Consider the following 17,512-nt stretch of genomic DNA (forward strand, 5'->3'; position numbering starts at 1 on the left):
GTTTCTTAAGCCTCTGTTGAAGTGTGTCACCCCAGAAGAAGGGAAAGAAGTTCTCGAAGACTTGCACTCGGGGTTCTGCGCCTCCCACATAAGCGGCAGGTCCCTAGCCGTCAGAGCCAGACGACATTACTTTTGGCCCACTCTTGAGTCAGACGCCAAGGAATTGGTGAAAAAATGTGACAAGTGCCAAAAGTTTGGAAAACTTATTCATCGTCCAGCTACTGATCTGACGGCCATCCACAGCCCAATCCCGTTTGCAAAATGGGGCATGGACATTCTAGGTCCTTACACGCCTGCTCCAGGCGGAAAGCGCTATATCTTAGTGGCTGTGGATTACTTCACCAAGTGGGTTGAGGCTGAGGCGGTTAAAAACATCAAGACCTCAGACGTAATTTCCTTCATCTGGAAGAACATTATCACCCGGTACGGGGTACCCATGTCTATGGTTTTTGATAATGGTCCTCAGTTTGAGACGCCTCAGCTAAAAACTTGGTTGGGAGATCAGGGGATCTCAAGCTATTTCGCATCTGTTGGCTGGCCCCAAGCAAACGGCCAAGTTAAAGCTTTCAACAAACTCATCTTAGACGACATTAAAAAGAAAATAGAAAGAGCTGGTGGCTTATGGGCAGAAGAATTAATCCATGTCCTGTGGGCCATCCGGACAATAGCGAAAGGGGCAACCGGTGAAACCCCATTTCTCATGGTTTACGGTGCTGAAGCCGTCTTGCCCATCGAACATTATGAGCCGACTCTCAGAGTCATGCTGTATGATGAAGAGGCAAACTGGGAAGCAATGCGACTGGCATTGGATTCACTCCCAGAACTCCGGGGCAATGCCGCATTGCGTCATGAGATTTACCGTCTGAGAATGACGAGAGCCTACAACAAAAAAGTACACAAGCGTCCTTTGAAAGTTGACGACTTAGTGTTACAAAAAATGGAGGCAACCGGTAGGGCCAATGAGCTGGGAAAGCTAACTCCAAATTGGGAAGGCCCCTACCGGATCTATGAAGAAGTAAGGGACGACACCTACCGCCTGGAAACTCCGGACGGCAGGCGCCTGCCTAGAACTTGGAATGTAGACAATCTAAAAAAGTACTACTTCTAAGTTTGTAGTTTTTTGTAAACAATGAGTCAATTATTGAAGATTAAGTATTTGTTCGCAAAATTTGAGTTATCGTTTGATTATTCATCCGGGTAACATCCAGGCGGATTCCCCATCTACCTAACTAAGTTCGATACTTGGTAAAGGGTACATTTTTATTTTGTTTATCCGCCTGGGTAATGCTCGGATCCCTTGTTTACTTAAGTTGGATACTTTGTTTATTCAACTGCTTAACCATTTTTCTAACTAAGTTTGATACTTAGCATGGTCCGCCTGTGTAATACACAGACGGATTTTCCATTTTTCTCAACTAAGTTTGATACTTAGCATAATCGCCTGGGTAATACCCAGACAGACTCGTTTGATTAAAAAATTAAGTTCGATACTTGGTGTAAATTCAACACTAATTAAGAAACTAAGCACAAAAACGTTTAGTGGCTACACAACCGGTCTCAAACAAGACCAGAGGCTAAAATGGCCGGATGGTTGCTCTTTTTATAAAATCGCATGTCCCAACATGGACAAAGGCGTCCGGCGACACCCCTCCAGGTGCAATCGTCGCAGAGAACAGACTACCTGTCGATTCTACGTATCCATGCAGACAGCAAAAATTGAACGACCAAATTGGTCAACTCATAGCCGCCTGACCGAAATAACCTACGAAGAACGAATAAGTCCCTAAATACCGGATGTCCATAAGCATCAGTCGGTTACCAGCTGAAGTTCTCACTTAGGTTATCCATTCCAAAATTGTACCTCACCCCAATTGGGGCAAGAGTTCAATGGCTATGAAATTTCTACCAGGACGGGCGTAACCCGTCTGGGTGGTAACCGAAATGCCTGTGGGTGTACGGCTGTGCACTTGGCTTGGGGCAATCACTACTGTGATTGATTGACTTACAAACATATCATGCTCTTTGCAGCATCAGACGTTTACAAGTCAATCAACCAGCTCCAATTGAAACCAATCACACAGCCGTCCAGGGGCAAGGACAGCCAGACTATTGACTAGTTGGGCAAAGAATCGCCGCATGCTTTTAATAAGATAGGCAAAAATTAAAAATTCAAATGCAAAATAATCAAAACCGACTTAGTCGGTGCAATTCATAAAAGTCCATCCAACCAAACGGTTGTAATGGATCAAATGTTAACCGGACCTCGTCCGGGAGAGAGAAATTGTTAATTAACACGGCTCCACAGCCGGTAAATACAAGGATACTCGGCACGCAGGCCGGAAAAATCAAGTTTTGGCATACAGCCGCTGAAAAAAAAAAAAAAAAATTAAAAGAAAGCAAAGATTGGCATACTGCCGCTGAAGGGTCACTTCTGGCCTGCAGATGGAGCCTCCTGGTCCTCTCCCTTCTCCTCATCCTCTGAGGGAATTTCCTGCGCTTCACCAGGACCAGGAAGCTCAGGCGCGGACGACTCATTGTTGCTGAGCCAGGCTTCAAAGGAGGCAGGCTCTGGCTTGCCTTGCTCTCTCAAGTACACCACGTACTCAACATAGCTGTGTGCCATTGCCCAGATGTTATAATCAGCTTCTGGGTACAAGGCAGCCCAAGCAATCTTTATACGGGCGTCGTTGTCAGCATCACTTTCAGCAACAAGGCGGTTTTGCTCCGCCTCCAGGGTTGCTGCAAAGTTTTTCTGAGCTTGAGCAGCATCCTTCTCCAGCCTCTCAACCTTGGTTTTCAGTTTGCCAAGGTCCGCCTGGGCCTTCTTGAGCGCCTCATCAGCCTGCTTGGCGCTCTCGTCTGCCTTCTTTTGGGCCTCCTCCGCCCCCTTCTTGGCCGTCTCAGCATCCGTCACCCGCTAGTCGGCCGCCTTCAGATCTAGCTCCAGTTGCTGGATTTTAGACGTATGTGTCATAATTATTGCTTTAGTTTCAAGTTCATTTACGATAGTTGAGTGTAAAGCAATATTTTCAGCGTCTATGGCAGACCTCTTGGCCCTTTTTACCTCTTCCCATTTGCGGGAATAAGGACGTTTGAGCCCGTCCACCCGCAGCATGGCCTGCAAAAAAGCAGGCGGTATAAGAATTACGGGCGGGGAAATTACTTGGAAAAAAATAACATGGAATTGACAGGTTTCTTACCTCAGCCAGAAGGGATAGAATGCGTTCAAGATTGAACGTCTCTATCCCAGGGATATTGTCTTTATCCTTCTTCCGGACGGCGTCCAACATGGCTTTGGCGTGCTTCTGGACGTCTGGCCAGCGGGGAGATTGTGTTTGATCTGCACCACAATCAATAGGTGATGAGTGCGAAACTAAGGCGGCACCTATTTGTATCCGGCTGTCCGAGGATGACGTCTGTTGGGAGTGGGATTTCACCCGTAAAGGCCACCCCAGCTCAGGCGGGGATTCAAAAGGGTTCTTACCTTCAGAGCCGGCCAAGTGGGGAACGCTTGCAGGCGTGGTGAACCCCGCGGCTCCTGAGGGGTTGACAAGGTCTAGGCACAGGCTGTCGCCTACTTTCTCGAGCCGCCCCGCTATTTACATCGTCTTTGTTCCGGCTGAGGCGCCAGGAGTTGATGCAGAAGCGGACTTTTTTATCTTATTGAGAACGGCTGGGGCCTCCTCCCTAGCCCGTTTGAGATTCTTCTCAAACAATTTCCCAACTTCTCCCCCCTGTGAAAATAAACAAGTAAAGGTTAGTATCCGGGCAAGACAGTTTATAAAATAAACTTAAGAAAGGGTCAGGTGCTCAATACCTTGGCCCTGACCTCGGCCGCAGCTTTCTCCGCAAGCTCTTTGCGGATGGTCGCAGAAGACCGCTTGGGAGTTTTCTCCTTCTGCAGCATGTTCAATGCTTCTTCTGCAAAAAGAAAGAAATTGGTCATCATAAATCAATACCGATAGAAAAGTACTACAGACGGTATGAACTCAGGTGCGTACGTTTATTAAACATGTGCCCTAGCCCACAGGCGGCTAAGAAACATTCATCCCTGAACCAGGCGCTCTTGGGAATCCAGTTCTTAGGAACTTTTATTGTTTCCCCGGTTGACAGAGTTTCGTCTGTGAGGCCGAAAAAGTCTGCCTCAATTATTTCGTCAAAGTCTTTCTCTGGGATCCGGGGAAGAGCGCACTTCCTTCCTAACAAGTCAGGCTTCTTATTGTACAGACGGAATTCATAATTCTCCCGTCTGGTTGGGGCTGACATCAGGTAGAACCTGTGTTTCCAGCAATCGAACATGGAGACCTTGTCCAAGGTCATCATATATTGCGGCTGTGTGGTTAGAGTATACCACGCTCTCCAGCCGCCTGGGCTCCTGCTGAGGTAATGCATGCTTACAAAAGCCTCTCAGCCGGGGTGAAGCCCTTGGAACTCGCAGGCGGCAACATACCCCAGAATGTTGGTCCAGGAGTTGGAGGTAAGTTGCCAGATCCCCAGACCGTAGCCCCTCAAAATTCCCTTCACCGCCTGGTGAAGGGGGAAGCGAAGGCCGGCTTTGAACGCCGCCTCGTAACAGCCAAAATAGCTGTTGGCGTTCTGTTTATCATCCCCCCAAACGATGGTGCCAAGTTCAGGCGGCACTCGGATCTTATACCCGTCTCCTAGCGGGTGCATTTTCTTAAAATTCTCTAAGTTCTCCCCCATCTGGATCCGGTCCTTGGAGGAGACGTGGATGCTGAAGGGATCGTCCTTCTCACTCCACTTTTTCCTTTCTTCCTCCTCGCTATCCGAAAGAAGGGGCAAGTCATCGCTGCTCTCGGAGGTAGAGGCGGAGCTGTCACTCTCCGTCTCCCCCTCACTTTGGTCCATGGGGGCAGAGGCGGCATCGTCGCCGCCTTGGTCACATTCCTCTAGGAAAGAGTCAGCGGGGGTTGAAGGGGCGCGCGGAGGGGATCTCTCCAGAGTCGTCTGATCTCCCTGACCAGACGTGTCTCCCTCAGGCGTTTGGCCGCCTGAGCCTTCGCCTCTGTAATTAGGATCATTGGCCGTCTGCATTGTCCGAGCCATGGTGTCCTGCACAGACACATAACTAGTCGGAATCCATGGCAAAGGGTGGTCCCAACACCCCGAGCCGGCACTCCCAGTCCTAGACTCAGTCGTCCCCGGTGACCGGCTGGACTCTAACCTAGGCTGTGCCGTGTGTGTTGGTGATGCATCCATTTATTGCAAGAAATATGTACAGGCGGTGAAAAAAGAAAAGAGCTGAGAGAGACAGAGACGGTACCTTTGGATTTGGTATCTGAAGGAGGGCGGGTCCGGCTGGGTTGCGGAAGAACAAAAGTTTCTTGCTTGCGCCTGACTCAAACGGATGACTTCTGCTCGCTCAAAGTTTTCCTCTCTAGAAAATTTTTGTAAAACGTACAAAATTATGAGGGTAAAACAGCTATATATAAGGGGTAAATACGGGGGCATTTCCGTAATTTACCTGGAAGGTGAACGGTTACTGTGTAACTGTAAAATTACCGCCAACCGGAGAGTGGCATGTGTCACAGATGCCACGTGGCATGCCACGTCACATCTGTGAAGGGCAAATGTTTAGGGTATTTTTACCTTGCCACGTGGTCCAATCAGAGGGTGACACGTGTCAGCCCCCAGATTGGTCCAAGATGGACCAATCCCTGTTTGACACGTGTCATTCCAGAGACAAAGGGGAAAAAGCGGCCTTCGGGCCCAAATCCCGAGAAAGCTGGAATACGGCGCAGCCCACCAATGATTAGGGTTCAGTGACCTAATCAGGGGCAATTCCAGATGACCCTATAAATAGAGCGATGTCCCTCATTTCGAGGGCAACTTTTTCATTGATTACAACTGCATTATCTTACATCAGAGAAACACCTGAGCTTAGAATCCGAGCAGATACCCACCTAAATTTCCGCTCTCTTTATTCCGTTTCAAGTTATTAACTTGTGCGTCGGAGGCAGAGCACCACCCAACAGGTGTCTCCGTTTGTTTTGCAGGTTCAGCTCATCCCGGATCAGTCTTCGTGTTGTAACTCTCCCGAGGGACAAAAACACCTAAAACACATATTACGCAAAATAACCAAGCATTATAAATAAGGTATAACATCCAATAACGTACGATTATAAAAAACGGTGTATACTAGTATGCTACTACTCCGTACCTTATTTAAGGAAAAAAGGGTGAACCTTCATAGCAAAGAAAACTTTATTTATGTCATGATTGCTTATGTTATCAATATGAAAAATTGTTTATATTTCATCATACGTAAAGTTCTTTCATGCATAATTATCAAAACATAGGGCATGTTCACATTAACTGAACTGAACAGATTGGAGTTGAACTTGAACTGATTGGAGCTGAACTGCTGAACTGAACTGAGCTAAAATAAAAATTTTATGAGAGAAGGAAATTAGGAGCTGAACTGGACTGAACTGATTGATTGGAGCTGAACTAAATTGAATTGATTGGAGCTGAAATTAACTGAACTGAACTGAAATTAAGTAACTGTGAACAGACCCATAATTTTGTTAGATACATTAAATATACCAACATTTAAGTTTAACAGAGGGAGTACAATATAACAAAATTGAATTAGAAGGGGACGTGATGATGAAGTTTAATAGAGGGAATACGACAATATAACAAGCAATAAACTTAACCAAGATTTAGGGTGTGTTCTTTAATTTCACTTATTTGGATTTATCTGAACTTAACTGAACTGAATTGATTTCATCCGAACTTTTTTGAACTTAGGGCATGTTCACTTCAGCTTAATTTCAGTTCAACTCCAATCAGTTCAGTATAGTTCAATTTAACTTATAATTTAATTTTCTTTTCTCATAAACTATTCATTTCAGCTATATTCACTTTAGTTCATCTCCAAACAGTTCAGTTCAGCTGCATATGATCCAAATTTATCATGTTTGTTAGAATTTGAATTTGAATATTGTTACAATCGAATGTTTCTATCGAAGGTTCTTATGAATCCATGACACCTATATATGATCTGACTTTCAATAGCATCAAAATTATAGATCATGCAAAACTCGAATTGCCAAATTGAAGCTTCAGTTCAGTTTGACTCGAGCTTGAATAATTTAATCCTAATCAAACCTAGGTCAAAGAACTTAACATGTGCCTGGTTAGATGTCAATCTAAATTATGTCATGGGATGCAATTATATGATTGACTTGGCAATTAAAGACCGAAATCCAAAAGTATGATACAAATCTAAACCAAATACAAATCCAATTGGTAATATTGATGAGTAGATCCAAATCGGATTATAATTCGAAGTAAGTCAGATGAATTGTTTTCAAAATTAAGATCCGATTAGACTCGACTTTTCCAAATCCAATTATTATTCAAGTAAGATTAGAATTGGTCTAAATAAAAACTGAACAATTTCAAACCTAAACGCATAATATATCTCGTGTTGTTATTTAGATTATATATTCTAATGTTACATTTTACTAATTTTTTGTTTTTTTTTTTTTTTTGACAAAATTTTTTTGTATTTTAAACTAACCTTTATGTATTAAAATATATTTTTTTGTATTTTAAACTAACCTTTATGTATTTTCGAGCTTTATATACATGAATTTTATCGGTATACTACTAATTTCATCTTTTGGTTTGAACAAATTTAAACGCAGTTTGTTTCATTTTTTATGTTATAATCACTTTAACTTAACATGTATTGATAAACTATTTAAAAAAATCACTTTTTTTTTTAAAGCAATTAAAAAATAATCACTTTACCTTTATATATAATGTGAATTTTTTTCCCATTTCATGCGCGTAATATTTTTTCCCCCATTTTTATTGGTTTCATCTTCCATTTTGAACAAATTTAAACGCACTGATAAAATTATTGTTTCCCATTTGATATGTTATTTTTTTTAACGACATGTACATGATATTATTTAGTATTTTGTTTAATTTTTTTTAAATGGTGTATTTAGTTTAATTTCCTAAAAAGGAAAAGGAAAACCTTATATTTTAAACAAATCCTTTTTTTTAAAAAAATAATAAAAAACAAAAAAATTCATTCGTTGAATTATGTCTAAACCGTATAGAAAAGAAAACCAAAATTACACTACATAATTTTTTTTTTTAGAGTAAAATGGTTATATACCATTTATTCAAAATTTATCTCAAAAAAAAAAAATTATAAAAAAAAAACAAAAACAAAACAAACAGACAGTTGACCCCTTCCCAAAGTTTCTAAGCAATAATGGAGTTTTTTGGAACACATGAAAAAACTTTTTGGTATCCACCACTATACAATTCCTAGATGAAATCAAATATTGAAACAAGAGAAAACACTTCATATTCCACTCTTACTTTGATTCTAGTCTTTGATAATTTCCTATAAATTACACTACCTTCCAATAAGTTTCATACCCATACAAACTTTACATACAAAATCAGTCTTTTACTCAAAAAGCTTTGATGAGATATGGAGAATTCAAAATCTGTTTCACTTTCACCAATTGCTTTGAAGTCTTTGTACGATGGATCCACTGCTAGTCTTACCCAACAAACAAATGAGGTGAAAAATCTTTTCAAGCGCATCACAAAGGTCATGGGTTCTCAATTTCTAGAAGATATGTTATCCATGGAGGATGAACCACTAGGTATGCTACTTGAAATTTTTGTGGAAAAGGATTGTTTTACTCCTAAGTGTAGTGTCAAAAATGATTCTAAAACCCCTACCAAATTGAGAAAGAAGCTTTTTTCAAAGACCCCTCCCTCTGCCAAAAAAACTAAACAAATTGGAGAATTTGTTACTGGAGTGATAGTGTCGCCGGGAGGAAAGACTACAACGGCCATGATAAGTCTATTTTAGATGAATAAGATTGATTGACGTCGAAGCATGTTTGTTTAATTTTACCTTGAATCGTTAGCTTTTGATTTGTTGATTGGGGTGAAGTATGTTTTATATGTTCATTGATGAGCTCTTTGCTTAGGGACAAGCAAAGGTTTGGCTTGGGGGAGTTTGATATGTCTATTTTATATAGTATTTTACCCCCGTCCCTCGGTCATAATTAGTAGTGTTTTTGGCCTTTTGGGGCCACTTTTATTACTAATATGTGTTTTCTAGTGTTTTCGTAGTTTTGGTTAAGTTTTGCAGGGAATTGCACCTTTGGAGTATTTTTCCCGGGATTTTTATGAAGCGGCTACGAGCATCGAAGGAGCACGACTATTTTCGGAGCCCGAGGCAATTGGACCATGTATTCGAGACCCGAGAGGAAATATGGATTGGGCCGAGAAATCTAGCCCAAATCGAAGTCCAAACCTCCAAGATGAAGCCGGGCCCGATCGGGCAAGCTTACGCCCGATCGGGCGAGCTGTCGCATGTCAGCTGCCAAGAAGATGCGCGTCCAAACCTCCAAGATGAAGCCGGGCTCGATCGGGCGCAGCACTGAAAGATAAGCGTAGAAAAAAAGGCGGGCCCGATCGGGCGCCCCCTTCGCCCGATCGGGCGCGTGTTTTGTTAGGACCTGATTAAGCTTTGTTTATTTCGTGTTTTAGGGGAGATATTTTATATTTCTTTTGTACGGATAATTTACGACTTCCTTCTCTTAGACTTTCTCTCTCTACTTTATATTTCTCTCTCTAGAATTCTCTCTAAACTCTTGTACTTAATTCCTTCATTAATTCCAGATTTGTTTGGTACAATTTCTTCCCTTTCTAATTTCAGTTATTTTAATTGTTTTCTTGTTTAAGTTTTTAATTGTTTATTTGATTGGATTAGTTATGATGATTAGTGAGTAGTTTAATTCTAGGGTTTAAGGGGATCCATAATTAATATGAAGGGATAACTTGTTATTATTGATTGTTGATATTGCATGATTATTTCCTATTGAATTGTTTTAATTCTTTGCAATTAGATTATGAATCGAGCAGATGTAATTTGATTGTGAATGTTTAGCAATATTGAATTGATGAATCGAGCAGATGTTGATTTAATATTAAAGGCTATTTTTAATAGGAACTTAGGTCTAATAAATTGCGAGAGCCTGTTAGATCTATGTTGGTTAATAAATTGCGAGAGCCTGTTAATCATATTATCTATGCATTGTTAATTATTAATTACTTCGTTCTATCCTAGAATATTAATTATTGGTGAACCTGTGACCCTAGGTTTCCTTATTATTGATTCTTTTCTCCCTAAACTCATTCTTCGTAGTATAGAATTCACATTCAAAATATTGGTTACTTAGATAATTTAGATTATATTAATTAATTAGAATTAAAAAGACTTGTTTCCCTGTGGATTTCGACCCTACTTCCCTATCTACCTTAGTTAGTGATTTAGGTAATTATTTTTGATTAGGGGATACGACTTTACCCTGTCAAGCCACCGGGGAAGTTACAAAGCTCACCAAAATTCATGAGATTGTCTATCTAGACTGATTTGGTTTTTAGTTTGTTTAAGATGGCCATGGAGAATTATGTTCTTATTTAAGTTTTATTTCACTTATGTTTTTTTTATTTCTATTTATGTTTTTATTTATATGTGTTATTTCAATGTCATGTCGTACTAAGTCTTGTACTATCTATGGTCATCTGTTTTGAGATTAATGGAGAATTATGTTTTTATTTAATTAACATGGTTTTTATTTCTATTTATGTTTTCATTCTTCTGTTGTTTTCTTTTCATTGTCATGAGGTAGGTCAAGAATGCTGTTGTCGTCAGTTTATTCCATGAAGTTGTATTAAAAAAATTAATAGAAACAAGATAAAACAAAATACAAGGTATATGCAAATTAGTGAATTGCAATAGAATTGTAAAATGTGTTTTCTAAATAAGGTATTTTTTAAATCGTGAGTTGAATTTAAATTTCCATGTTGAGTGGGTTGTTTAAAGATTAAAATTTATAAGTTAAATTACAATTTTTTTGTTCAATCGTTTCAAACTTGATTTTATATCTCGAGTTGTTGTTAAATTACAATTTTTGACATTTTAAAATCGTGACTATTTTATTATTTTATATGAAGAAAAACTACAAAGATGTACATATCTTAATCTTGTTTATGTTATTTAAGTGTGCATAATTGTCTACCTTACAAAGATGTACATACATCTCTTTAAAAAAAACAAAAAATAAAAATCCACAACAGATTTCTATTATAGATGTACATGTCTCCCTTCAAAAAAAAAAATGTACATATCAAACTACGTACAGTTATAGTGCTAACATCAATGCATCATGTTAGCCATAATTATGGGAATATACTAGTGTATATAAAATATTATTTAAAGGTTTTTTAAAACTAAAAACAATTTTTAACCGCTAATTTAGATAAGTATGCATAAATATCTACAAAGATTAACATATAAAAAGATTGCACAATTGATATTCTACGGTTATAGCATTATATCAGCCATAATTATAGGAATATTTAGATACATAATATTGTTGCAAAGTGATCTGTTCATTAAAAAAAAGATATGCTTAACCGCTAATTAAAAAAAGAAAGCATAACAAATAAAAAAGATGTGATAAAACGTTCACCAGAAAGGATTGTAAGATGAATGACATAGTAAAATTGTACATTATCCAAAAAAACCAATAGTAAAATTGTACTTTTTTTTAATCAAATACTCAAATGATATAAATACGTAAGTAGTCATTCTTAAAATAATCCATTGTCCAGTTTGCTCGACTTTATCCGTCAGTTGAATTGGAACCTTTTTTCTCCTACTCGTGGGTCAAAATAGCTGTAACCTGTACATGTTTGTCAAAGAAAATATAAACATACATGAATACATATAGATCTATATAATTAAACGTAACTAATTTATGAAAAGCTAGATTTTTTTTAGTCACTCGTTGTTGTGTGTCCAGCAAACTTATGAAATACCACCAAAAAAAAAAAAAAGTTAAACTCTTTGGAATCTAAAATAGCAACAAAATAAGGAATGATAATTTCTCAACAAAATACTCCGTAACTTACTGGCATTGTATGCATTGGAGGGTTAGTAGTCATAAAATTTGCATATGTACCAATATTGGGTCTTACAACCTGCAAGGAAAAATTAAACCTTTTGCTTCAACTAATTATTATACACATCATGTAGTATAATCCTTGCCTTTTATAAAGGAATAAATAAATAATAAAATTGAGAAAATGTAACGTACTGAAGCCACATGAGGAGAAGGATTGTAATTCATAGTATGAGGAGAAGGATTGTAATTCATAGTATGTCCATATCGATTATAATCCTATTTAGATAACCAAAATGCATTTTAGTTTCATTTAGTATAATATTGAAACAGTGGCCTAAAAATTCACTAAAAATCAACTTACTTGTGAAGAGCTAGCCATATAGTTTGACATCATTGAAAAGGGCATCCCACTTAATTGATATCGTTCCTATTAAAATATAAAACAATGTATTACAAAATAAAAGTATACACATATGATAAGGGAAGTTAATGCTTAAGTTAAATATACTCATATGAAAAACCAATATGGAACATTAGATTGAAAAAGATGTTATTAATATATACCTGTTCATTTGTTTGTTGACTTGCATTCTTCTTGTATTTCGTACTTTGTTTGTCATAGTCATACCCTTTTCTATGACTTGGTTTTTTTCCTTTTCCTCTACGATCTTCTGGATCTTTTACATTTTGTTGATTATCTACATTTTCCCTTTGATTATCTCCATCAACTTCACCTCCAAGTGAGGGGTGTCTTCCATAAACTTTACCAAGTGTACTCACAATCCGGGGTAGTTCTTGAGATTCTTCAACCAATGCTTTCACTTGTGGCCTCAATTTAACCAAATTCTCCAAAAGAAAAGAGTATGGTTTATCATCAATTGTTGCCATAGAGGCAATTTCCTCAAATTCCTTATGCAATGCTAAATATCTCTTTGCATGTGGATTTTTGTCCGGTTTAAAATATGGCACTACAATTTTTGTGTAGTCCCTAACCAAGTCTTTTCTCCATCGATTTAAGATATACTTTTCAGGAACACATAATATATCCTCCTCATGATATACACGAACTACATGACAACACATGATCCCTCTAAATTCAAAGTTTCTACAATCACACTTCACATCATATGAATCACGGTCAAAGGTCACTTTAAATTTTTGTATGCATGGCCATTTAGCCTTCTTGGTCACTAAATCATAAACACAAACACTTCCATTATCATGGGATTTAGTTGCACTTGTATATGTAACCATACGCACTTGTTCTTGAAACTCTTCAAATTTTTTTGAGGTATAAAGACGTTGAAATACACTCTCGCTCACAAATTCGGTGAAGCATAGGGTTGGCTTATTCATCGAACGAAATGTTTCATTTTCCTCCTTATTGGCTCGTTTTCCTAATGCAAGACAATATTGCTCAACAAATTCCTTCAAGGTAGTATTAAGGTTCACAAATGCTTTGAAAAAAAAAATTCATGCTCTCACTACGTTGTGTACTAGACATTCCAACCCAAAAGTCATTTTTGAAATATATAGGAACCCACCGATGTCTTAGATTAAACATCTCGTAAAACCAATTAATTTGCTGTAACTTATGCTTTTCAATAACATCCTTCCATTTTTTCTCAAACTCTTCAACATGAAGAGAATCATGGAGAGCCCGACGCAACTCTCTACGGATTATATCTCTATCTTCATGAAAATTCAAGTGCTTTTTTGCATTTCTCATAATATGCCAAATGCACCATCTATGTTTTGTGTTTGGAAATACCTCCCTAATAGCACTCCCTGAGATAAATAGAACATTTAATTATTTTAAAACAATATCAAGGTAGATACTATCACTAATACAGACAAACTCTAGCTACTAATTACCAACAAACACCACGTATATAATTTATTATAAAATAAAGCAAGATTAATTAGTATAAAATTATGCCTATCACCATGAAAATACACTTTTTTTTTTTTTTTTTTAAGGAAAAAGGAGATATATATATATATATATATGTATATATATATATATATATATATATATATTAAAACTTAATCATTCACTACACACAGCAAAACCAAATAAAGGCTTATCAAAATAAACTAACTATTTACTGTACAAATTATTAATCCATGCATGCAAATATATATGCACAACAAGTTATTTACTGTACACATTATTAATCCATGCATGCAAATATATAAATGAAAAAGTTATGCAAGTTATTTATAAAGTGGTAGGAAGTTTACCTATAGCCATGCATTGATCTGTGACAATACCATTTGGAGCTTTTCCCGACATACAAGCTAGCCAGGTCTTAAACAACCAAATATAATTTTTCGTGTCCTCACCCGAAATTAGAGCACACCTAGCAATATCGATTGACCATGATGATTCACTCCTATAAAAGGATAAAAAGGCATCCTATACCTATTTCTTAAGTATGTCGTATCAAATGATACCACATCTCCAAAATCACGATATGCAGCTCTACATCTCCCATCCGCCCAAAATACATTTTTAAGTGTACCATCGCTTGTGTCATACTTGTAGAAAATTTTTTTGTCTTTGGTAGACATATCCATGAAATGCTTCTCCATAGCAAAAAAGTCTCCTTCTTCAAGGCACAAACGTCTATGCTTAGAAACCAAATTTCTACAATCTTTCTCAGAGAAGGGAACTGCACCAAATCCTCCATATCGTACCGCAAATGTAGCAAAATTTCTTCCAATAGGTACTCCTGCCTTTTCATTAGTTAGTATAATATCCTTGTTATGTGGACTAATGAATCTATAATTTCGCATAAATTTAGAATTTGAAGGGTCTATGGGATGGTTATGCTCTAACACTACCGTGGTGAGTTTCCATTCCCCGCTACTTTTGTCAAATGTAGCTGTAATTTTAGCTTTACAACCGGTAACTTCACTTCGTGTAGGCTTTGATGGATCCTTCCCCCTAGGAACAAACTTTCCTTCTTTCTTACATACTAGCCTCAACCTTGTGCAATCATACTTATTACCACATTCAGTACCTTTGACATTTTCTCTACTTCTGATTTTCATTTGGAACCCATTTTGTTTTCCAAATTCATGATAATACCCAATGACATCTTCATAAGACGCAAAAATCATCCCTACATTTGGAGGAGCAAGTTTTTCTATGATAGGATGACTTTCATTAATTCCATTTGTATCATCATCATCTCTCAACACATCAACATTTTCATTCACTTCGTCACAAATCAAATCCGGTTCCGAATTAATATCAAAGTCCATATCGGAACTATCGTATTCACTGTCTTTAACTTGATACTCTATATTAAGATCTATTGTTGATGGTACTAATTTAGCAATACGACTCTCATCCATTTTTAAATTTCTGCATACAATATACATTATAATTAGTCAATCATTATTCATTAAAGGGAGAAATTGATAATTTTTTTTTCATAATTTTTTTTTTAAATAATGATTCCGTTTACTTGAATAATATTTCAACAGTCGGAGGCTTTTCTTTTTGGTAAAAAAATTCTAAGATACACGTTATTATTCTTATAATTTATTTTTATTTATTTATTTTATTTTATTTATTTTTTTTTGGGCAAATGAGGAATACATCCACAAATAAAAGAAAACAAAATAAAACAACCTTAAAGTCTAAGCAGGGGGTTTGACGTATGAGACAAGGGAATTGAAAGTTATTCTTATAAATTATAATAGCTAGTTTTCATGATAAGACTTATCTCCTATTATTTACTTTTATCAGGTAGATATTTTAAGAATTTGTTTCCAATTATATTGTTCAATAATATAGCTATATGGTTTTTTTATAAAAAATCCAATTTTGTAATTTTTTTTTATTGTTTGATTAAAAAAAATCGTTTCACATGAATATATCGTGTTAAAAAAAAATCGTTTACAATGTTTTCAAATATCATAAATAAAATGTTATAGAATAACTATCAAATATCCGATTTTTTAAACTAGTATTATTTTGATTATAATTAAAATATTGACTATAAAAAAATCGTTCTTAATAATTTAAGTTATCACATAAGTATATGATTAAATATAAACTATATCTGCTTTCAAGAAGATTATTTCATACCACATCAAATTGATAGATTATGACATAAAAAATAGTTCACTAACCTGTGATAAACTCCTTTAATATTGTTATCGAAAGGACATCATCACTTGAAGCCAAATTACAGAATATTATTTTTATTAAAGCTTGGATAATTATGGAGTTTACTTTTTTGATAAGGAAAAATATGCAAGACTTTGTTAATAAAAAAGAATAGTTAGCACCTTCTAGTTGTACTCATGAAGAATGCAAATGGTTTTTTTTTTAAAACAAAAATTAAAAAAAATAAATTATTTTGGGTTGTACAGTAAATAAAAACTTCAGTTTTAATGATTTAGATATAGAAAATTGGAATGCATTAAATATGTTGTCTAGTTCTCTGTATTATGCTTATTGAAAAATTAAATTGCATTAATGATTTTATGGTGTTAAAAGTGGGTCAAATAAACAGTTTTTTTTTAAAAAAATTACACTTCATTGCCACATCATTGCCACGTCAGTTCCACATCAACCGGGTAAACTACCCAGTGGGTAGGTGTATCCATGCCCATATAATATAATACGTTAGTATGTTACCCAGGTTAAATTAATTATAGTTAAATAATAGACTTCAAAAATGTATCAGTTTCTAATATCAATGCTAAGGAGACTGTACTCCATAGCCAATGTAACCAATTAACATCAATTATTGATCACTTGTGAAATTACAATATTTTTTGCTGAATCTAGTTCATAATTAATTTCAATCAAAACATTATATTACGGCCAACTTGATTTCAAACCAAAAATCCTGAATAACCCCTAAAATGTAAGTAGCAAAGTTACTGTTCATTTGTCAACACTGTAGCTTAGCAATAGTACTCTCCTGGTTATACCCTTACTTGGTGATGTGTTTGTTTGCTGCCACTTATTCGCATCAATGCTAACTCATTTGTGCTACGTCAGTTGTTTGTGTTTCTCTTTTCTTTTTGTTCAACATAATTACCCTACTCACCTTTGTTGCGGCGCTTGCGCCATTATTTTCTCTCTCCCCTCCCCTAAAATGTAAGTAGCAAAGTTACTGTTCATTTCTCAACACTGTAGCTTACTAACAGTCGCCCGATTATACCATTACTGGATTATTCCCATCAAGCCAGCTCGTTTGTGCCACGTTAGTTATCCGTGTTTATAGACACCCATTTGTGTCTCGCCAAAATCAAACCCAGTGATGATTACCTTTAACGTCAAATCATAATCGAATGAAGTGAAAGTGTGGAAAGTCTAGTGTTGCGATTAATTTTTAATTCTTTTCTTTCTCTCTATTTTTGAAAACCCATTTTATTAAAATAGCCAATCCAGTTTTGTTTGGTCCATGGGAAGGGTCCAATAATATTGTAGTTAGGTCGGGTTCGAAAAGAGCTTTCCAACGATATATTATAAGCCCAATTCCGATGAATAATGAGGAAGTTAT

The 17,512-nt window shown here is 36.7% G+C and overlaps 1 protein-coding gene across 1 annotated transcript; it reads right to left on the reverse strand.

Annotated features, from left to right (window-relative positions):
• Positions 1 to 11,732: 11,732 nt before the first annotated feature.
• On the reverse strand, positions 11,733 to 15,344 carry LOC145640069 (protein FAR1-RELATED SEQUENCE 8-like). Its single transcript, XM_081691378.1, has 8 exons — positions 14,407 to 15,344; positions 14,226 to 14,344; positions 13,492 to 13,769; positions 12,546 to 13,409; positions 12,343 to 12,408; positions 12,174 to 12,257; positions 11,989 to 12,057; positions 11,733 to 11,759 (listed from the first exon to the last, which is right to left on the reverse strand). Exons 1-8 carry the CDS (start codon positions 15,342 to 15,344, stop codon positions 11,733 to 11,735), a joined length of 2,445 nt encoding a protein of 814 aa, XP_081547504.1.
• Positions 15,345 to 17,512: the final 2,168 nt, after the last annotated feature.

Source organism: Chenopodium album, chromosome 7, assembly GCF_948465745.1.
Source record: "Chenopodium album chromosome 7, dcCheAlbu1.1, whole genome shotgun sequence".
Lineage (NCBI taxonomy): Eukaryota > Viridiplantae > Streptophyta > Magnoliopsida > Caryophyllales > Amaranthaceae > Chenopodium > Chenopodium album.